Source organism: Dipteris shenzhenensis, chromosome 7, assembly GCF_047967505.1.
Source record: "Dipteris shenzhenensis isolate YYH24624 ecotype China chromosome 7, Dip_SZ_1.0, whole genome shotgun sequence".
Lineage (NCBI taxonomy): Eukaryota > Viridiplantae > Streptophyta > Polypodiopsida > Gleicheniales > Dipteridaceae > Dipteris > Dipteris shenzhenensis.
Genome location: NC_141602.1, coordinates 59,733,031 through 59,756,209, shown reverse-complemented (window position 1 = coordinate 59,756,209; position 23,179 = coordinate 59,733,031). Strand labels below are relative to the sequence as shown.

General features: G+C 44.9%; 1 protein-coding gene across 1 annotated transcript in view; it reads left to right on the top strand.

The window, feature by feature from the left end:
* The first annotated feature begins 12,350 nt into the window (after window positions 1-12,350).
* The window catches only part of LOC147900593 (uncharacterized), a 46,754-nt gene continuing 35,925 nt past the window's right edge, over window positions 12,351-23,179 (top strand). The window contains exons 1-3 of the mRNA XM_087377018.1: window positions 12,351-12,432; window positions 12,495-12,772; window positions 12,956-12,995. Coding sequence (XP_087233144.1) covers window positions 12,698-12,772; window positions 12,956-12,995 — 115 coding nt within the window. The 5' untranslated portion in view covers window positions 12,351-12,432; window positions 12,495-12,697. The remainder of the gene's footprint in view (window positions 12,433-12,494; window positions 12,773-12,955; window positions 12,996-23,179) is intronic.

Below are 23,179 nucleotides of genomic sequence, written 5' to 3'. Positions count from 1 at the left end.
TGTGTAGGCTTGAATCCGGATGGGAAGCGCTTCAACCTTGCGATCCCAAAACTGCTTCCCTGCTGGAAGCTGCACCTCGTAGGTGTGGTCGCTAGGTACTGTGGACAGCCCCATCTTCTGCACAAATTTGTAATTAACAAAATTGTGAGAGCTGCCCGGATCAAAGAGAATGTGAACCTGTTGGTCCCTAACTTCTCCATAAACTCGGAAAAGATCATGGGAACCAAACAACAAAGTATTAAAGGTACAATTACAAGAAAGGGGGCAGGTAATGACATTTACTGAAATACCTGTCATCGTAACCTGGTTGGCTCCCTTGGCTGCGGTACGCTGACCTGCCTGGAGCTTCGGTCCTAGCACCAATTTCTGGTTCTTCCGCTTAGGACACTCATTCTTCGTGTGGCCCCGCTCCTCGCAATAAAAACACCGGCCCTCTTTCTTGAGCCTGAGAGTGCGAAGGAATCGGGCCTTACCATTCTTCGCAGGAGTTAAGCTTTTCCTGGAGGCGTTGTCCGTAGACTTCGTCTCCCCAATACCAGTTGCATGCTGAAAGAACTTGCGTTTGTTCTTTCCGCTCGTCTCGGTAACTGTGGTTGCCTTGGTACCGGCCATGGTATCATCATATATGCGCGCATATGTCATGGCCTCCTGCAATGTTGTGCACTTGTTATTCTTAATCTGTAACTTATAGGAGTCTGGCAAACCATCCACGAAAAAACCTAACAAGGTTACAGGATCCATTTTAGTGGCCCTGGTTTGCAGATCCCTAAATCTCTGAAGATACACTTCAAAAGTTAAATTCAACTTTGACATATCGAGGGCTTTGAGCTTGCCGACGATATCATAGTCATCTTCCTTCTTCAGGAACTCCTTCCTGAAGATACCCTCAAATTCTGTCCAAGTGTCAGGCTTAGGCTGGAGTTCTTTCCACCAAAGCAAGGCTTTACCTGACATAAACCCTGCTGCTAGCTGAATCTTTTTCTCGTCTGGATAGGGGTGAAATTGGAAGTGAACTTGCCACTTGTGCAGCCAAGTGTCAACCACCTCCTTTGTTCTAGATTTCTGGTCACCTGGAAAGGGATCCGGAGTGATATTCGGGCCTAGCACGGAGGCCATGGCATCCACATGCGTGAGTGCCTGAACCGTGCTAGCCAGAAGAGTCAAGGTAGCTTGTATCCCTTGGAGTTGCTGTGTCAACCCCGATTGATTAGCGTTGACCTGCTCAAATTTACCATCTAGAGCAGTCGTGAACTCACTGAAGGCTTTCTTGGTGATCAGGTCGTCATAGAGACCCTGATCATCCTCCCCCACTGGAGTGTAATCTAATTCCTGCTCTCCCATAGTGAACTCGGGATTCGGAGCATCAGACATGGCTGAATACTAACTCGATTACAGGCTGAGAGAAATAAATAACTGAAACGGAGCACGGAGGGAGATGGAGTAGAAGAAAACCGTCCCAGATAAATCTGACAGAAAGGATGCTGAAATCTGGAAGACCACGAACCCTGTTGCCTCCCCGAATCTGCAACCGGATGCGCAGTCAATGGTGGAGGCTGTACGGACTGCTGACGTGGCCTGTACGGCTGCTGACGCAGTCCGTACGGTGGCTGTAGGTGCAGGCGCAGCTGCTGTACGGAGCAGCAGCAGGTACCGAAGGTGACAGTACAGTCCGTACAGGCTGTACGGCTGTAGCTCCAGCTGTACGGGCTGGTACGGGAGCCTTGGGAGCAGCGCTGGGCTGACGCAGGCAGGGGCTGCAGCAGAGGAGCTGGTCGAAACTGGGCGCTGCTGAAGGGCGAGGCGGGCTGGCTCAGATCTCAAGGTAAGATCTCGAAACTTGGGCTGCTGATGTGTTGTCTAGCACCCAGCCCCCCATCTATATAGGGTGCAGGGCGGCCTAATTTGGAAGCTAGGCTTCCAAAGAAGGCTGAGCCCCTCCAGCTTTGGAGGGGTGCTTTTGCGAAAAAAGCACCTGAGCCCCTCCAACTTTGGAGGGGTGCTTTTTTCGCAAAAAAGCACCTTCTTCCTGCCCTTCTTCCTGCGCAGGCTGCACGCAGCCCTAGGCGCAGGCTGTTCGCAGCCTGTTGCGCAGGCTGTGGTCAGCCTGTTGCGCAGGCTGTCCTGCCCCTACAGCCTCGCCTAACTGCGTCCTTTCTACTCCCCGCATACTCTACCCCCTAGGCTGTCAATTTCCTGCCCTACGCTCCTTCCTTTCTGCTCTCCTTCTCCTCCCTCAGACTTCTCTCTGTAGCCTTCAGAATTTTCGATTCTATTTCACTCCTCTTCTTCTTCCTTTTCCAGATATTTCCTCACCCCTTCTACCCCAGGTAGACAGCAAATACGCAGCAGGAAATCTCGAATTTTAGGGCATACCTGGAAGAGAAATCCGTCAAATTTCTCGCATCAGAAGTTCCTACCTCAGGAGTTGGCTCTGATACCAACTGACACGTCCCAACACTCCTGAAACCCCTGATCTGCAAAATAACCACACACAACATCAGAACTGAGCAGGCTGCTCACCACCCAACCGTGACATCTACGGGATAAGATCCCAAATCAGAAGATGTCCCCTCCGAGCCACGAGCTGAGCTACTGGCACGAACTCCCAATCAGATCCCAACCAGCCTGGTGTCCCATACCACCAGGTGGCGCTGTGAAGCCCTGGATCTGCCACTGGGCCTTGGGCTACGCTAAGATGCAGGCGCGCGTCCGCGACACAAACCAGGATCAGACCTAGCACCTGGGAACGAGACTTGCTCCCAACTGCTCCCTGAGAACTGAACCCCTTGGGCCTCTTTTATAGACTCGGGCCCCGGCGCCAAAAATAGCGAAGACCTATAAATAGTTCGTACCCTTGCCACTCAACCCGAGAATCAAGCCTGCCTAGCTCTAAGCCTCCCCAGGCTAACCTGAGCTAGTTCTGTGTACCTAGTACACGTCAGATACCGATCCGTGCACATGACAGGGGGAATACACACAAAGGTGGAGGCTGAAAACAGTTTTTCTTTTCTTAGTGGTGAAAGCCAAAAGAACTCTATTACAAAGAAATAGAAGAACCCTATATGTGGGTCTCAAACCAAACTCAACTAATTAAGGTAGCATACTAACTGAGCCACAAACTAGAGTAGATAAGGATAACTATCATCCAACTATTATTCGTGGGTGGTGTACCAACCGCATCTGCAGCTAACAAGTCGGTGACATAAATGCACAACGGTCACCATGGCATATCGCGAGTGGAGCTTGATATCTCAACACTCCCCCTCGAGCTCAATCCCAATTCCTGCACACCAAGCAGGTCTCTGAACTTGCGCAGCTTCTCTGCGCCCAATGCCTTCGTGAATATGTCAGCTACCTAATCCTCTGTGCTAACATAAACTAGATCTGTGCTAACATAAACTAGATCTGTGCTGACATAAACTAGATTAATAAGACCTAGTAAAACCTTCTCCCACACATAGTGATGATGCACCTCAATGTGCTTTGTTCTAGCATGATAGATTGGGTTATTTGCCAAGTGTATACTACTCATGTTGTCATAATAAATGACAACTGGCCCATCTGTAGACTGATGCAAATCATAAACTTGGAGCCTGCATAAACTGACTTACCAATCCAACAGGCATAGCTTAAATCTGGCCTGGTAATAGTCATATAAATCAAACTTTCTACTATGCGTCTGTACATAGTAGGGTCTTCGAGAACCTCACCTGCATCTGCGCTTAGCTTCACATTCTGCTCCAAAGGAACTGAAATAGGCTTACAACCTGTCATCCCATATTTGGATAGCATGTCCAATCCATACTGCCTGTGCAAGAGCTGTATCCCACTTGGTGATCTAATCACCTCAATGCCCAAGAAATAACACCACTCTCCCAAATCCTTCATCTCAAACTTCTGCTTCAATAGCATTTTCACATGAAGGATATCTTCATCACTATCACCTGTGATGATCAAATCATCAACATAAATGACAAGCAGCATAATACCTTTCTCTGTTTTTCTCACATAGAGTGAGAAATCTGCCTTGGAAATCTGAAAGCCAATAGTGACAAGATACTGTCCTATCTTGTTAGACCATGTTCTAGGTGCTTGCTTCAAGCCATACAAGGCTTTCTTCAACCTGCAAACAAACTCAGGATGAATAGCATGAACGTAACCTGGTGGCTGCTCCATAAAGACCTCTTCTTGCAAATCACCATGCAAGAAGGCATTCTTTACATCCATCTGATGTAAAGACCATCCCTTTGATGCAGCCATAGCAATGACTGCTCTTACAGTTGCCATCCTTGCAACCGAACTGAATGTTTCTTCATAATCAATGCCATATGTCTATGCATACCCCTTGACAACTAATTTTGCCTTGTATCTGTTCACAGAACCATCTGTATTGTGCTTGATCTTATAAACCCACTTACAGCCAATTGCATTCTTGTTTTTAGGCAAAGGCACCAATTCCCATGTAGCATTTGCTTCCAAGGCATCCATTTCTTCATCCATGGCTTTCTCCCATTTTTCATTTCCCATGGCTTGCTCAAAAGAAGTGGGTTCTGGTTCCTGTATCACTTTGACCATATAGGCATAGTGAATGGCTGTAAATCCATCATATTTCAGCCTATCCACAGGATACCTAGCTTTGGTAGACCTGCGCAAAACAGGCTCACTTCCAGGTGCTCTCAAAACATCCCGGGTCTTCCTTACTCCAGGTGTAACAATAGAAGGAATACCCAACTCATCATCAATGCTTTGTTCTGAGCCACTAGATTCACCATCCACGTAAGAGTGACCTGCATTCACATCAAACATGGGCTACTCTACCTTCTCTTTTCCTTTTCGTGATACCTGCGTACCACTATCTGCATTGCTCTAAGGAGATTCTCCTGATCTCAATCTGCCTGTCCATGGCGAAGTATGTGAACCACTGCTAGAGGACACTGCAGGTCCACTGATCTACCTTCTCTTTTCCTTTTTGTGATATCTGCGTACCACTATCTGCATTGCTTTGAGAAGATTCTCCTGATCTCAATCTGCCTGTCCATGGCGAAGTATGTGAACCACTGCTAGAGGACACTGCAGGTCCACTGATATTTTGTGATTGCTGCTGTGAATTCTGTGCAGCATTACCATTTTGTGCATCTACATCAATCATCACATTTATTGGTTTATACCAGCTGCTCATCTCATCAAAAACAACATCTCTGCTCACTGTAAACTTACGAGTAGAAGGGTTATAGCATCTATACCCTTTCTGCTGCAGAGAATAACCAACAAAGACGCACTTCTCAGCTTTTGGATCCAACTTGGACCTCAACTCATCTGGCACATGAACATAGGCAATGCAACCAAAAATTTTCAAATGAGAAATATCTGGTTTCCTACCAGTATACATCTCCTCTGGCGTCATGCCATGTATTGCTATAGTGGGAGTCCTGTTCATTATGTAAACTGTTGTAGCAACTGCTTCAGCCCAATAATAATCTGGTAGATCTTTTTCATTTAGCATGGCTCGAGATACCTCTCCAATATGCCTGTTTTTCCTTTCTGCAAGTCCATTTCGCTGTGGGGTATGACTGCATGAATATTGCTGCTTTATGCCATGCTCCTGCAGGAACCTTGCAAACTCATTTGAGAGGTACTCTCCCCCTCCATCTGACCTTAGGCATTTTATTTGCAAGCCTGTTTCTTTTTCAGCCATAGCTTTAAAAGCTTTGAAATGCCCAAACACTTCACTTTTCTTTTTCATAAAATGCACCCAAACTTTTTTGCTGTAGTCATCAATAAAAGTGACAAAATAATGACAGCCTCCAATAGATGCAGCTTTAGTAGTCCACACATCAGAGTGGATTAATTCCAATGGCTTCTTGCTCTCTTGAACATGCCTAGGAAATGGTTTCCTTGCCTGTTTTCCAAATTGACAGGCTTCACGTACCTTATGCATTTCTGCAACCTTGAATTTAGGCAATCCTTCAACAACATTTTGGGCCTGCATTGATTTAAGTGGCTGTACATTAACATGACCAATGCGTTTATGCCAGATATCAATATCTGCAACAACACCAGTCCCATGTGCAAACATTGCTGCACTCAATTCAGGCATGTCTGCATCCAATGTAAACATCCTGCCCTTCTTCTTTCCTTTTGCTATCAAGCGACCATTATTTTTCATATCCTCAACAAAGCATCCATGAGGATTAAATCTGACCTGCAAGCCCTGCTCAACCATTTGACCAACAGAAACTAGGTTCTTAGTGATATTCGGGACATGAAATACATTAGACAGGTATTTCTTTTTCCCATCCTGCATAGACAAAGGAATTTTACCAATCTGCACAATAGGATGTGCAGTATCAGCACTAGTCTCCACGAATCCTGGTTTTTCCATTTTCCTTGCATCGTGCATTCATTCTACATGACCTGTCATGTGGTTTGACACACCTGAGTCAACATACCACACATCATTTCGTTCTTCAGCACTTGTCACAGAATTGGTCATGTGCTGTACCATAAATAGATGCTCATTTCTATCATCACCCTGTCTACTAGAAGATGCATAATTGCCTTGCTGCAATTTTCCATTCATAATGTCATTCTGCTTTTTGTAGCAGTCCTTAGCCATATGACCCATTTTACCACAGTAGTAGCATTCAACATTGTTGTTTGCATTTTGGCCTCTCTGCCATCCACCACGGCCTCTTTGGCTTCCCCTGCCTCTAGAGTTACCACGTCCTCCTCCATAGGACTGGTTTTCTTGAGTTTGCTGCATATTCTGATTTCTACCACGGCCTCCTCTACCTCTACCTCTGCCTCTACCTCTTCCAGCATTTGAGTAGAAGACAGTTTCTTTTGAAGTTCCTCTTGAAGAAGATGCACCCCCATTTCTCTGCTCTTCAGAAATTAGAAGAGCAAACAACTCTTCAAAATCAGGAAATTTTTCACAAACGGCAATGGATGTCTGGAACTGTACATAATCTTTTCCTAGACCATTCAAGGTCACAGAAACTAGATCATCATCTTCCACTGGCGACCCAATGGAAGCAAGTGCCTCTGCAATTTTCTTCACCTTCATGTGGTACTCATTGATGCTCATATTTTCTCTCTGCACATTGTGCAACTCCTGCTTGAGCTAAATTTTCCTGGCTTGCGTATTTGTGCTATATACATTTTTGCCCAAGTATCCCATGCCTCCTTTGGCGTACTTGCATCCTGAATATGCACAATCATAGAATCCGAAATACTGATAGACAGCCAGTACATAACTTTTCTAGCTCTCTCATGCCATCCTTTAAATGCCTGCATTTCCGGTTGATTGGGAACATTAGGAAGAACTGGTTCTTCTTCATTTCGTGTAATGAACTCCTAATAGCCTTTTTCCATAAGGAAATTCGTCATTCTAAACTTCCATGCCTGGAAGTTGTTCTTATCAAGCTTTTCAGTGACAATCTATGAAAGAGAATCAGACGCCATTACAGAACACTGCAAAATATTCTGTCACTGCAAAAAACACAGCTTTTGCCTCACACGGGCCGATCTGCAAAACTGACGAAAGTGGTATTTGACCACACAGTCACTTTCTAATGACGATTTTGCATCAACAGGCAACAAGCATGATTCTACAACTCCCAATATCTCTGCACGCAGGCATACGATGCAATTTCTGCGGCAACTTTTCACCGACCAGCAGAGCAATGGTCACACAGCAAAAACAGGGCCTTTTTCTGAGTGCCTGCGAAGAACTTTCGCCTTCAAAATGGGCCCTGAAATGGCCTCGAATCAGAAAAATAAAGTCACTAAGGGCTTCGCCCAATCCCGCAGCATATACTGCCCTCTCGCCACACCGCGAAGGGCGTCTCAATCTAAAACAGTGCACTCTTGCACTTCCGACTGTGCTACCTGTAGAGATTTGTAGAGATTTTAATCTTGCAAGGGACAATGTTACATCTAGTTTGCAAAGACTTTGATCATACATACAATAGTGTTACATCCATTTGGAGTTGTGTTGTGTGACCAAAATTTAGGGAGGATATTGCATCATTTGAAATGCCTCATGCGGTAAGGGTTTGGTAATGTGATAGTTGTGGGCACAAAAAATGAAAGATGACAAAAATGTAAGGATTTGCTCCCAAACCACTGTCATTTTTTGTCCCTTACATATATTTCACAATTGCAAGAACAATATGCTTCGTGTAACCCACTTTTAAGATGTCACATGGAATTGATTGAATCCTCGAGAGAGGCCATTTGGACATGTTGAATGTACCATGTATAATAAAAAGAAGGTTTGAAATGTTCAAATAAGCATTGTTGGATTATAATCTCTCGCTTCGATTCAAGAAAAGGCTCAACTTACACATTGTACTATCTAAAGGCTAAAGTTTTTCAATGCAAATGATCAAATTACAAACTCAAAACGATTAGTGTGCACTTTTAAAAACATCAATACATTTTTTACCACTATTTACTAATGCATTGATTACCATTACTATCTACTAACAAAACGATGCCATGCACCTTATCATTAGACGTGTAAATAGTTTTTTGGAACTTGCCTCTTGTCTAAACATATGCTATTTGAACAAGAATATTGGCTTGGTTTGGATTCCAATGCATTGATTGTATCTTATTTTGCTCCTTGAATAATCAATTTTTCACAAAATCTACCACAAACACAACATCTTCAAGAAACCCTTGTACACTCAAATTCTTGAGCTTGCCATATGTATATGTTGTGCTTAGTCAATTTCTAAAGGTGATCATAAAACATATGTAACAAAGCATGGCAACTCATTTGCTTGATTGTTTTTGTAAGTACTTTAAGATGCACTCGTCGTTTTAGTAGCAATGTCCTGTCTTCGAAAGAGCTCGTGTTGATGTATATAAATTCCCTTGTGGCACTTGTGAGGGGGAGCGAAAGGCATAGGTACACAGCAGCAATGGAGAAAACTAGAGATGGAAATAAACCGTACGCTTGATTTCACTTTGGAAATATTAATGCGTAACGTCAAACTATATTTACGCTATTTGAATCTCCAAATTCTTAAATGGACGCTGGTAGCTATGCAGGAAACCCACCGTTGTGTACAGGGAGCACATCTTGCTCTCCTGCAAATCATCACATCGGACTTATAATTGGGTTAGTAATAGCTAGCGCGTTGTGGAAGAGAAATCAGAGGGAGACGACATCTAAGAATTGAGAGATACACCGAAGCAAAGCGAAGGAACCGTGAACAGCACCAAATGTCCATAGACCCCCACGGGTGAGGTCTCCCTGTGCTTACGGGCCCCACAGTAGAAGCAAGGAATGAGCTACAATGCCCAAGTCTTATTTGCTCATTGATGTAAGCAAATTCCCGCTTTCAGACCAGTAGACAACTATCTCGATGCCCTACAAACACTAGCATTGTTGTAAGCTCCACATAAATATTGGGGGGAACGGAATGGATGTGTCGAGTTCAGTTGGGGAGAGGCCATGCGGGAAAGGAAGGGAAAGGCTGTTGTCCAGGGAGAACCAAGAGCGGAGACGGCGGGTGTATTGACAGGAGGACGAGGAAGCTATAGAAGCAGAGACCAATTCTTTTACCTCGATGATCCGACTGTGCTTTCCCTCTTGCAAAGGTTGCCGAATTCCACCATATTCATCATTCCTTCACAGAGCCATCACAAACGTAAGTTCTTGAAAAAGAAGAGAGAATTTTGAATGGAATTTTGAAAGGAAACTGGAAAAACATCGGACCTCTTTCGAATTCCCCACTACTAGTGTCCATCGAGTCTCGAGATATTTCAGAATCATCTTGGTAAACATCGTTCTCTGGTTGCGACATACTTGGTGAGATCTCTTCACAAAACGTTCAAGACAGGACGAAAGATACGCAAGAAGAAGACACGAAAAAATGGAGGCAACAACAGGTATCCAATGAGACTTATATAGAAGAAACAAATGCTTCTCGTTTGGGATATGATCTTCCGTGCCCATGCTTTTCTTAGTTTTTTTGGTATACTGCTCCATACCTTTCCTTTCTGGAAATTCCTGGAAATTCGCACGTGAAGCGATAAATCTCAACGTGTTTATGATTTTGCAAGGATTATTGAGAATTCCTCTTCCTTCTCAGCCCCAGTCCCAGGTGCAGCCCCATCCCCCCCCGCCTCTCTAACAACACCTCCGGTTTGAAGCGTTGCACCAAACTAGCAAAACTTCCGACGATGTTGGATAGCAAACCAAAATGTTTGATAAAAGCTAAACGCTGCCATACAGTCCTTGAAAGTTAAACAACAAGACCTGAGTCAAACATGCAACAACAAATGACCATTCACATGTCTCCATATGTCCACATCCTCCTTATTCCACATAGGAATTCTAAAAGGATTCCTCTTGACTCCACACTCCTCTACATGCCTTCCACACCCTTGGCATGTGGCCTCTCTTATATTATTGGAATGTCAGCCAATGCATCTTTCTTTGCACCAAACTTCCAAATCTCTTTAAAGAAACAAACGATGAATTAGAAACCATTGACTGGAATTGAAAACGAAGGAATCAGAAACCATTGAATAGAATTGAGGAGTGAATGCATGACGACCATCACCCTCACCCAACGTGTTGTTGCTCCCCATGTCCATGCTCTGATCAAAGACCTCTCGATCGACAGATTGCTAAGGAAACTCTTGCGAAGCAGTCATGGGTGCATTGATCGTCGAAAGTGATCCGAACATAGGGGAGACACGAAATTGCATGCATGGAACCTCTATTGCCAAGCACTTCTTATAGTCAAGTAAACAATTGACGCATCCCACAATCAAAGAGCAGCTGCATATAGCAGTTGACGAATCCATAGGCACCCATCTTCAACCAGAAGGAGGCACACCACCATCCACCCAAATAAGGTGAAGAAGAAGGAACCGCAAAATGACACCTGCATGAGCAAAACGAAAGGAGACCATAAAGAACCGAGATACCGCCATCCATATAACGAAACCCATCGATGGAAGAAGACATGAAGATCGACGATCACCATCCCCACACAGTGAAGGGTTGCCATTGCATGGGACCAGCTAGAGTTCCAGAAACAACTGTTACACACAGGCTAATAGCATGCACAAACGTGGCCCATCGAAACCATCGAAGACAACCGACAAAAGGTGGGTTGACACGTGTTGTGGATGAGCCATGCGCCAATGGCAAATGATATAATTCAGAGAGAATGCATTTTAAAATTTACGGCAGGCAGCCTAGGGAGATGTTTGGGTTTTCTCACACCCCCTTGAGCCACTTGTCATGAATCTAAGCCCTTGATTTCGTTTGATATAAAAGCTGAGCTTTTGACTAAAGCACTACAAGCATATAGGCGCTTTTCACAATAAAAAGACTATATAAATGTTTCAAACCTATTCGATTTGAAGAGATGGTCTGCTTTATTTGCAAGTTTGGGCTTGTTAGCATGTGAAGCTTTGGAGAGCCTCGCGATGACCTTATGCTCTACTCTTACAAGCTCGACTTACTACAATGATCAAACCCCCATTTTCCCAAGGTTGGAGAGGCACATAACACTGGCTAAGTGGAGAGTGAGAATGTTACATGCTCCACTTCGAACTTCCTCTAATGATATTTGTCTTTTTGTGCTGTCCAGAGTCTCCTGAACGATATGAGAATGTTGGAATCATCCCGCTCAAGGACACACGCAGATCCTCTCAAGGTCATATTGGCAAGTTTTTCGGATATTGTCTCTCGGCGTTTGACTACGATTACAAGACTATTGACATTCATGTAATATGCCAATTTCTTATCCATTCGCGAGACTCATTCTCGGCGCTAATATTCTCGGCATTATCTCGGCACCCAGGAAAGGGTCCATTCCCTCGGATTATAACTCTTTGGGAAAGGAAGCGTGCCGTCTCCCCGCCCACACTCTGTGGTTATAATAATTATATATTATATATTATAATATAAATATCTTCAATTACTGGTCCATTCAAAATTTCTTGTTTTTAATCTGAATTCTTACAACATTCCTCTCGTTTAATGCATGTTATCTATGCGAGGGAGCAAGGAAATCCAAGATGGATGCAAGATTGAAGGATGACTACACCTTTATTCATATGGTTTTAGTCCATCTAATAATATTGTAAAAAATGCAATGAGGATCAGCTATTGTATCGCCTTATTCATGTATTTGTTGGACTTCAGCTTCCAAAATATGGACATCATAAAATCAATAATAAATCACCACCCCTGACATTTGCAGGGAGGATCGGGTCCTAACGGTCCCTGCTGCGTCGCTTCTCATGTCCACAATTTAACTCATTCTCTTTTTTCCTGAAAGAATTGATAAATAGAAGGATTCAGCTTCAATTTTGAGGTAGTAGTTACTTGCTCCACGATGGGAAGACCGCTTATCGCAAACCTAGGCAAGCCAAAAAACCCATTCAAGAGGGGGATTGGTTGACAAATATTTAGCAATATTATTACAACGGTCTTTAGTGGGATAACCTATTGCTGATAGGTGCAAATGAGCTTGTGTTTGAGCAAGTACTTGTGGAGAATATGTAATGTGGAATCCGAACAGTGAACCTTTTCTTGTTCAAGTGAGACAGAGCAAAAATTCAGAAGAAAGACGCAGGGTCTGCAAAGCTCTGAAAGAGCAACACCACAGCACATGTCCTGAATTCACCTTTTAGGCATAGCTCTCCTCCTCGCTAGATCATCATGGCTGGCCCGAATTACAGAATGCAGGATGGTTACACCAGCTTACCAGCTAGTAACCTCCCTGGATCGGTCCCCGTAAGCTACTTCTCTGGACCCTCCTTTCGTTGAGGTGTACGTTTCTGTACCAAGATCATATGTTTTCTTTGAGGTTTCTCATACAGCGCGCTGTGCGCCTCTTGTTGTGTAATTGCGAGGGTTGCAGCATTTTGCTGTCCCCACCCACAGCGTTATTAATATTTTACGTTGGACTCTCTCCAGGCTGCGGCCGGTGCGGATCACATGGTTCTGCCGTTTCAAGGTTCAGGACCATCTCACTTTGATGTGTCAGTATTTGATTGTCTGCGCTGTTTGTCAGTTACGATGCGTCTTTCCAACTGCACAAATGCATGTGTAGGAAAAATAGACATCACGTCAGATCAATACTGAATCGGCACTTTTCCTTAGTCCAAGCTGTGACCACACTGCATAGTTCTGTCATTTACGGTGTACGTGGCCTGTCAGCTACAACCTTGTCGAGCATTTTGCTGAAACTTGAAAGCCTTTGGGTGTCTTTTGACGGTCATCCTTTTTGGAGCAAGATTACTAACACTTAGTAACCTTAATCGCCAACATCTGAAGGGGGTGCCCCTTGCCGAGAAGGAAGGAGATTCTGTTAGTTATGTGCCCTTGAGCTTGATATGGCTGCAGATGTCAAGAACTTTTGCAAGGTCGTTACTAGAGGGATTGAGGAAGATGGTTTTGATAAGATTAGTGCCTCACTAAAGATGTTTTGCCACATCAGCTATAGTACTTTGTCTAAGTTGCATAAGTTAGGAGTAGTGAATGAGCTGTCATAGGTTGTAGGCATTTTTTTTTTTCAAGAAAATTACTTCATTAAGTATGAATGAAAACTGCGAGAGCAAGCTCAAATGCGGGAGTACATCATGCAATGCATGAGGAAAAAACAGCTCAAAGTGAGCTAATAAAGAACCAAGGCGGAGGCTAAAAGTGCCATCTCAACCCTGAAGGAAACTCTGAGAAGAAAGGAGATCCCCTCCAAACTCTGAAAAAAGTAACTGTCCTGGCAGTGGTTGCTTTGGAGGATCCCTGCATGCTCACTCAAATGGCCATCAGAGTGTGTACTGTGTCAGTCCAAATATTGGCCATAGTCTAGGAAGGGTGAACTTGGATACCCTCCATCGCCTCTGTACACCTAGCTCTCCAAATATGCCAAGTTGCAATGCTAGCCAGAATCTCCCAAGAGGTGTCTACTAAGGCATGAGCAGCTCTGAAAGGAGTGAGGGGAACATCCTGGAGGGAACAAGACTCCACTGAATGTTGCCGTACAATGAAAGATGGATCTGGATCATGTATCTCGAAAAACACTTGTGGGCCAATAAGAGATAACCAAGCCACTGAACCCTAGGTCATATAGAAAGGTGCTATATGAAAGATGTTGAAAATCCTAGCAACACCTTTCCAGATCGTCCTCGCGTGTCTGCACTCCCAAAGGCAATGCTGTATTGACTCAACTGCCAAGTGACAACGAGAACAAGTAGGGTCAGCCCCAAACTTGGATCTCCATAGGTTCACTGCAATCCCTCCATGAATAGAAAGCCAAAAGAAAAGAGCGATCTTTCTATTCCTGAGGGATTTCCAGAGCCTATGCCAAAATTCTTCTGCATAGCTGCAGAAATTTGAAACTATCCCAATGTGGCGCTCTGGAGGGCCTCCAACCTCTACTGCTGAGCTGAAACCTCCGGGCATTTCTAACTGTATAGCGAAAGAAGGAAAAGCTCTTCTCTCGGTGCCCCTCATCAATCCATTCCCGGGTCCCACTGCAAGAACCTAATAGGGGAACCACCATATAGCCAGAGTCTCTAAGACTCTAGCACAAGGGGAATAGGATCAGGGTCAAGATACCACTGTGAATCCCTGCCCCACTCCATGAATCCTACAATCTTGACAGGCTGAAATGCAACCTCCAAAAGAATATCATCAGAAGATTTGATAAGTTTGCCTCACGACTGAACATCAAAGACAAGGGTATCCTCATGTGCATTCTGCAATGCAATGACCTGTAACGGAATGCCCGTCCCTGAGAACGCTTCCCACCAAGTAGACTCTATAAGCGGCACGTCATTTGTGTCAATCCACTCTGGCGGAATGGCTGCCTATATTTGCTGTATCCTGAGCGCACTCCCTCTGAGGCAGCCAACTGCTAAAAGTCTCTGATTCTCTGGAAGTCTTATAAAGGCCTGCCAAGCGCCTACAGTAGAGGTAGGTCCCCTCTCCCATCTAGACCACTGCATATAATGTGACACTCCAAGTGGCCTGCTATGATGATTCAAAATCGAGTCATTCCACATGACTGGCTGCCTTTGAATCTGTTGTAGGCATTTTAGATGTGTGCTAGTCGAGATATCATCGGGACGCATTTCCATAGAAAGCCACTTTTTGGGCTTCAGCTTCACTTTGCGGGAAGATATCTATGAAGCCAATCTTAGGTTGAGTGTATATTATCGACGATTATAGCATAATTGCATGGACGTTTTTTTTGTCTAAGAAGTTCACAAGCCTTCGACAAGCTCAAGGAATAGTGGGTGAAGGTCAAGAATGAAGACATAAGACTCTTAGAACAAGAATTCATGTCAGAGGCTTTGAATGCTTGGTAGTTGTTAGTCATCTCCTGTATGTATATTGGAGAGTGAATGCTGCTATGTGGGTGTGTCCACCATAGAGAGGTGTAGTGAGTTAGTCCTTTCTCATTCTATTTTCTGCAGGTTAGGTTCGAGTCTAGCCAAGGCACTTTGCCAGGGCTATAGGTAGGGTTAGCAGGCTTGTTTAGGACTTGAGGCCACAATATGGGCGAGTAACTAGGCGAGTTAGTGGTCAGCTAGAGGCCAACTTGAGACTTTGACCAAGTTGGGTCAACCCGACCAAATCTGGGTCGGTTTAGTCAGATGGTTGGGTTAGGTTCGGCCGGCTAACAATCGGCTGGTGGGTCAGTTTCTGCCAAGGCTCCCCCTATAAATAGGGAACTCCTTGCCACTCGTGTAGAATCCAATGGAAGTTTTCTCAGCAAGTTTATGCAGAGTTTTCCATGACATCTCCCGTGCATTTCCATTTGTTTTACGTTGCAGCAAGGAGGTTTGGATAATCTGTGAAAAAATCCTCTTCCATCCATGGTGCCTCGTGGGAGCCCTTGTGCTTGAACTTGATTGCATACAAGTGTTGTCGATTGCCTGTCCCTCTTTTAACCAACGAAGTAAGATCTGCTCAGGTTCAACGATCTCGACCTCATCAAGAATTTCAGGCTGCTCCACATCTGGTACTGTTGTAAGTGCCGGACCCACATACGGTTTGAGCCATGATACGTGAAAAACTGCATGCATGGTCCATGTTGAAGGTAGCTGCAACTTCATGGCCACATCATTTACTACTTTGACTATTAAAAAGGGGCCAAAGCTTCGATGAGAGAGCTTCGGGCACTTCCTCCCAATCTGCTTAAGACATTTCTTCATGATCGGAAGATAGACCCACTACCCTTCCTTGTAACTCACGTCACGCTTGTGCTTGTTGGCCTGTGTTTGGTAGGTCTCTTGGGCTTTGGCAATGCGGTCATTTACTGACTCCATGATCACACATCAGCATAAAGCTGATTCTGGACAGCCCTCTCATAAGGCTAAAGGTGATGCAGAGAAGCCAAAGAGGAAGGTTATTTGTCACTACTGCAAGAAGCTGGGTCCCTACATTGGAGAATGCAAGAAAAGAATAGCAAAGGAGAAGAAAAAGGATTTGGGTATGGCTGTCTCAGATGCATCAGCTCATACACATGATGGAGGGGATGTTACAACCAACTTTGTGGAAGAGGATTATGCCTTTTTGTCTTGCATTTCAGATTTTCCAGTGGCTGGTCCAGATACTACAGCGACTCTTGAGGATTGTTATGTGCATGGTGTACCTAGGGTTGGATAGCAGGTTAACGTGGGTTACGGGATAGCATAGGGCTGGATGGCTATTTTTAGCCGAGATTGCCACCCTGACTCAATCTGGGATCATCTAAGTTGAAGAGGGATTGGCTACTTGATTCACTCATATTGTCCACCGAGTTTTTTATTTGCAGTATACTTTGGTGGTATGGGACGCTAAGGTGTACCATTGACTGGATATAGCCAACTGAATTTTTACTGATTATCCTCATGTAGGGGCATTTCGAGGATAGATCAAGGGTACCATATCTTTGGTCAGGATTTTGCCCATTGATACTTCCATGAAGATTCTTCCATCATGAGTTATGAACGGACACCTAATTGTTCTGCGATGGAAAGTCTGTCATGTATTTCAACCCAAGAATTTGAATTACAAGGGTATTCTGTTGAGGGATTTTCTGAATACTAAGTAATTCAAGAATTAGGGTTGATAGAAATTGCAACCCAAAAATTGACCATCGAGGGGCTCAATTGATGGCGTTGTTCGAACAATGATTCCTTGATCTCAACCTAAGATTTTGAGTTCAAGGATACTCAATGGATAAGGTTGATAGAATCATTGACCTTCAGGTACAGATTTTACCATGCTTGTGTACAGATATGTCAACGGAACTAACTCTGTGGATTCAGGTGTTACTGGATTTCTCGAGGAGAATACTTGACGATACGTAACCTTGTTTAGATTGAGAGATTTACTTTCCTTGGGTTAGTTATCAAAGATCGTGGCTTTGGCCTTAGATTCTCTTTGATTTGAATCTCATGGAAAGTATAGCACACTCAAATTGATCGTCAGAGTATAGTTATTGGCATTGACTCATCTTCATAGAGAGTTTTCGGGCTTTCTAGTGAACTCAGGAGTGAGTTCTTAGAGGAAGGGGAGTATGTCATGTGCATGGTGTACCTAGGGTTGGATAGCAGGTTAACGTGGGTTACGGGATAGCATAGGACTGGATGGCTATTTTTAGCCAAGATTGCTATATATAGAGATTGATTCATATATAGTGCTCGCTTTATATGGAGGGAGCTATTCATAGCATTGTGCTATCTATAGCGGGTTTCCTTCTATATAGAGGGAGGGCCAGTGCTATTGTGTAGTTCAGTTGAGCGCTCCTCAACTGATGGATGGGGCTTGGACCCAAGCCAAGACTCTGGCCATCTACATGGCGGATCATAGGTGGTGTATCGAACGTCCTCTAGACGGGCTTAGGTGGTATGGGACGCCTGGGTTAGATACGGGCCTATGGATGAGTCGAGCTGTAGCCCACGTGCTCAGGGGTGGTCGGGAGGATCGAGGCGCCTGCGCTATGATTCTAGTTGGATTGAGGACGAGATTCTAGGTCAGTGATAGGGTTTGATCTTGCGGGGTCGTGTCAAGGATGACTCGTATGCTTTCTTGACTTGCAGCTATGAACCTTCAAAGGATGCATGCTCTTTCAGTGTCAATGAGACACTATTTTGATTCCAAGCACATCACTTCAAGGAAGAGTCTTTTTGCATCTCTGCATGCACCACTTGCTAAAAAGAAGGTGACGTGTGCAAACAATTCTTTTTATTCAGTATGTGGAGGGGTGATATCATACTTACCTCCACGGATGGCACAGATATCAGGATTTCTGATGTTCTTTATGTGCCAGGCATAAAGAAGAAATTACTTTCAGTGTCCTCTCTCAATGGAGGAGGATTTCAGGTCATATTTGATGATGCTAAGTGTGCAGTCCGAGACAAAGAGAATGATTATGCTTTGTTGTTGTCTAGCACTTTGTATCGGGGTCTTTTGAAGCTTGATATTTATGAGAAAAGATCCGATCTAGCACTTGCAGTGAGCACTCCCACTGCTGCCATGCAGAATGCGGAGTTATGGCATGCCAGATATGGGCACATGAGGTATGGCAGCTTGATGACACTTCAGAAGTATGCTATGCCTCCTTTGGACTCATCTCGTCCTCATGCGTGTGAGGGATGCATCCTTGGTAAGATGCATAGATTTCCTTTTAAAAAGGATGGTGCAGTACGAGCTACTCGCAAATTACAGCTCATACATAGTGATGTTTGCGGTCCCATGAGGACACCTGCTTTTGGTGGTTATTTGTATTATATGACATTTATATCTAGAAGACTACAAAAATTATACTTGGGTCTATGGCTTAAAGAAAAAATCATATGTGTTTATGCATTTCAAACACTTTGTGGCCATGGTTGAAAATGAGACAGGACTCAAGGTGCAGACACTTCGCATTGACAGAGGGGGGGAGTATATGTCTCATGAATTTGAGACATTTTTGAAGGAGAAAGGCATCACAAATCAGCTTACAGTGAGGCTTACATCCCAGCAAAATGGCAAAGCTGAGCGAAAAAATCGCACTCTAATGGAGATGGATAGATGCATGCTCACTAGTAAGAATTTGCCTTATAGATTTTATTGGGCTCCCACAAAAGCTTTAAAGACAATCACTCCCTATGAGGCTTGGCATGGGAGAAAGCCTTCAGTGGATCACTTTTGTTTGTTTGGATGCATTGCATATGCCCACGTGCCTGTGGAGTTTTGACATAAGTTGTTAGATAAGGCACTAAAGTGTATCTTTGTTGGGTATAGTGCACAAAGCAAAGGCTATCGTCCCTACAATCCTGCCACTCAAGATTTTTGTGAGTAGAGATGTTATTTTTTTAGAAAGTTCAGCTCATACACATGCTGAATTTACTATTCCTGCTTCTTCAGATGATGTTTTTGAGGGGATGCTTCCTATAGATTTTGGCTCCCCAGCTAAGACTCATGCTGAAAATCAGAATTTACAGCGGCCTCCTCTTGGTCCACATGCCTTGATTCAGCCACATGCTGATTTCGTTCCTCCACAGACAGTGGATGATGTTGTCAGGCAAGAAATTCAAGAGATACATGCAGCCAAAACAGTTCCAAATTGGTTGCTACATTCTCTCAGGGAGAGTAGACTTGAGGCACCTTTGCCTGGCAAGACTCGTAGTGCAATAAGGTACGCAGGGGGGGCTGTTTCTGTTGAGACAGCTTATGCAGGTACTCTTCTTGATGAAGAAGAACTTAACTCTTTTGAAGAAGCCAAGGATAATGTGCATTGGATGAATGCCATGCACAATGAATTGTAGTCCATTGAGAAAATCAGACTTGGGATGTTGTGGATTTGCCACTAGGGAAACATGCCATTGGTACCAAATGGGTTTTCAAAGTGAAAAGAAAGCCAGATGGGTCCATTGAAAGGTACAAGGCACGGCTGGTTGCCAAAGTCTATGCTCAGGAGACTTTTGCTCCTACATCTTGAATGACCACCATCGGGTCAGTTATTGCCATGGCTGCAAATTTTGTTTGGAATGTCCATTAGTTGGATATTAAAACAACTTTCCTTAATGGGGACTTGAGGAAGAGGTTTATGTCAAACAACCTCTTGGTTTTTAACTTTTGGGCAATGCACTTTAAGTTTGCAAGTTGACTAAAGCTTTATATGGGCTGAAACAAGCCCCACGTGCATGGTGTGCCAAGATTGATGCCTTCCTGGCAAGTAAGGGGTTACACAAAAGTCCCACGAAAAGCACTCTCTACATCAAGAAGGATGGGGGGGATATTTTGGTCTCATCATTCTTTATGTAGATGACATGCTGCTCACAAGGTCAAATGAGGAAATAATTGCAGATTTCAAGGCTGAATTTGACATGACAGATTTGGGCATGTTAAATTTCTATTTGGGGATCCAGTTCATACAAGACAAGCATGGCATTGTTATGTCTCAATCCAAGTATGTGCAAAAGCTCTTTGATAGGTTCAAGATGCAAGATTGAAAGTCTATAGCCACTCCCATGGACCCAGGGCTGAAGCTTACTATGTGTGATGCAAGTGAATCAGTGGATGCCACACTTTATAGCCAGGCTATTGGATGCCTCATTTATTTGTGCAATACACGGCCCGATATTTAGTATGCAGTATCTCAGGTGAGTAGGTATATGCACAACCCAAAGACAACACATTGGTAGGCTGTAAAATGCATCTTCCGTTATTTGCAAGGCACAAAGTCTTATGGCTTGATGTTTCCGAGGGGGGGTGACTTGCAGATGCATGCTTACAGTGACTCATCAGATTGGGCTGGAGACTATGACACCAGGCAGTCCACTAGTGGTAATTGTTTCTTTTTGGGCAAAGCTTGCATTTCTTGCCTTAGCAAGAAACAATCTACTGTGGTTACTTTCTCATGTGAAGCTGAGTACAAGAAGCTTTCACAGCGATAGTTGAATGTGTTTGCTTGCATCGTTTGTTTGCTGATCTTCATCTCTTATTGGAGGGTCGTTCTCCAATTCTTGCTGATAGTCAGAGTGCTGTAGCAGTGGCAAAGAATCTTGCGTTTCATGCTCGCATGAAGCACATTGAGGTTCATTATCATTATGTCAGAAAGAATTTGCACGCAGGGGAGATCGGTATGATCTATGTGTCAACACATGACAATGTTGCATACATCTTCACCAAAGCACTTCCATGTGAGAGGTTTGAGGCATTTCGCAGTGCCCAGAACTTATCTCCTTTTGGTGATTGATCACTTTCTTGTACATCACATTGGCACTGCGGGGGGGTGTTAAAATTATTGGCATATTCTAGGCAGTGGCCAATGTAATCCATAAGTGAGTTAGGGCACTTTTCCCTCACTAGGAGGTTTTTCCCCCTAACCACAGATAGTGGGTTAGTATGGTTTTGTCACTTGGACAAAACCATCTCCTCACTTGTACTCACCTTATCTCTTCTACTCAAGTTCTATGTTTTGCTCTTGCTCACTCTTGCTTCGTGGTCCCACACTCTCACACCAGGCCCTCCATATGAACTGACTAGCAACCCCAAAAATAGCCGACCAGTCTCCCTACTGGTGGACTTCTGCTGACCCCCAAAAACCGACTTGGGGCCCTCATAAACAGGCCAATAGGCCCTCAGTTCCACGCAGGGGCCCAGCCCTCCTGGTCTGCCATAATTTGACCTGGTTGGCTGGCTCCAACCAGCCCAACCAGTCTGCTCCTTGGCTGATCCCTTCCTAGTTTGCCCACCATCTTTGCCAGGCCTGTTTGCAGGCCATAGACGTGCCTATATATCTTTGCAGGCCATAGACGTGCCTAGATACCTGTCCATCCCAGGCGCATCTGACCCGGGTTCATCCTGCCATGTGTCGCCATCATACAGCGACTCCTTGCCTCTGTCTGGAGCTCCAAATCGCCACTGATCTGCTGCAGCATCTCCGCCTCCGTTCAAGGCTATTCCAGCCCTTTGACCCGAACCTGAGGCACCCTCCTTCTCGAAAGGGCACTGTCCTCCAGCCGTGGAAGTCGACTCCCAAGAGCTTCTGAATTAGGGTCGTCCTTCAGCAAGGTCTGTGCCTTCAGGCTCCGACACCTGTGAGCCTCCGACTTGGGCTCTGATACCATGTTAGAAATCGACCAACAGAGGGTACGCACAACGAAGACTAATAGAATAGCCCAGGAGCTCACACAGTGTGGTGTGGGGTGTGGAATCACAAACTTCTTAAACTTATGTGCATAGCATAGGTGTGTAGACTCATCAATAGACAATGAACCAGCCAGATATAGAAGACACCAAAATAATATATTTTCGTCCAAAGCTCTGCCGGCTATCTCTAGACTCGAGCCCGGGTGCTCCACCTCGAGCGTAGGTAGACTTTCCGTCCAAAGATCCAATCACCTTGCTGCCCTAGAAGACAGCCAAGGTCCAGCCCTAGATGAACTCTGTCTGCAGCAGCTCCTAGTCTCCTCTGCCTCCTGGATGTAGGCCTGAGGGTGTGACTCACTGCTCCTGCTGCTCCTCTGACGGCTGAGCTGTTGGATCATGAATGAGGCCTCAAGGACCTGCTTTTATAGGGCACCAGGCCCTCCATATGAACCGACTAGCAGCCCCAAAAATGGCTGACCAGTCTCCCTACTGGCCGACTTCTGCTGACCCCCAAAAACCAGACTTGGGGTCCTCATAAGCAGGCTAACAGGCCCTCAGTCCCACGCAGGGGCCCAGCCCTCCTGGTCTGCTATAACTTGACCTGGTTGGCTGGCTCCAACCAGCCCAACCAGTCTTCTCCTTGGCCTATCCCTTCCTAGGCCCCACCATCTTTGCCAGGCCTGTTTGAGCTTCCTGCCATGTGTTGCCATCATACAGCCACTCCTCGCCTCTGTCTGGAGCTCCAAATTGCCACTGATCTGCTGCAGCATCTCCGCCTCCGTTCAACTGTTCTGTAGAAACAGCTCCAAAGCTTCGTACTGTTGGAAGCCCCTTCATGGCAGATCCGTGTAGATCTAGGCTTCCAAAGCCCCTCTAACCTTCTAGGTATGTTATGAGGTGTGCTACCCACGTGACAGCCCATGTGCTGCCCATGTGGCAGCCCCTCCTCTCCTTTTCTTTTGGGCACATGCCCTAGGTCTCCTTCCCCCATGCTCTCCTCATATGGGGTCTTACAGATGGGGAGGTGACCTTTTCAACACCCCTTATCATTGACACATTTCGGCC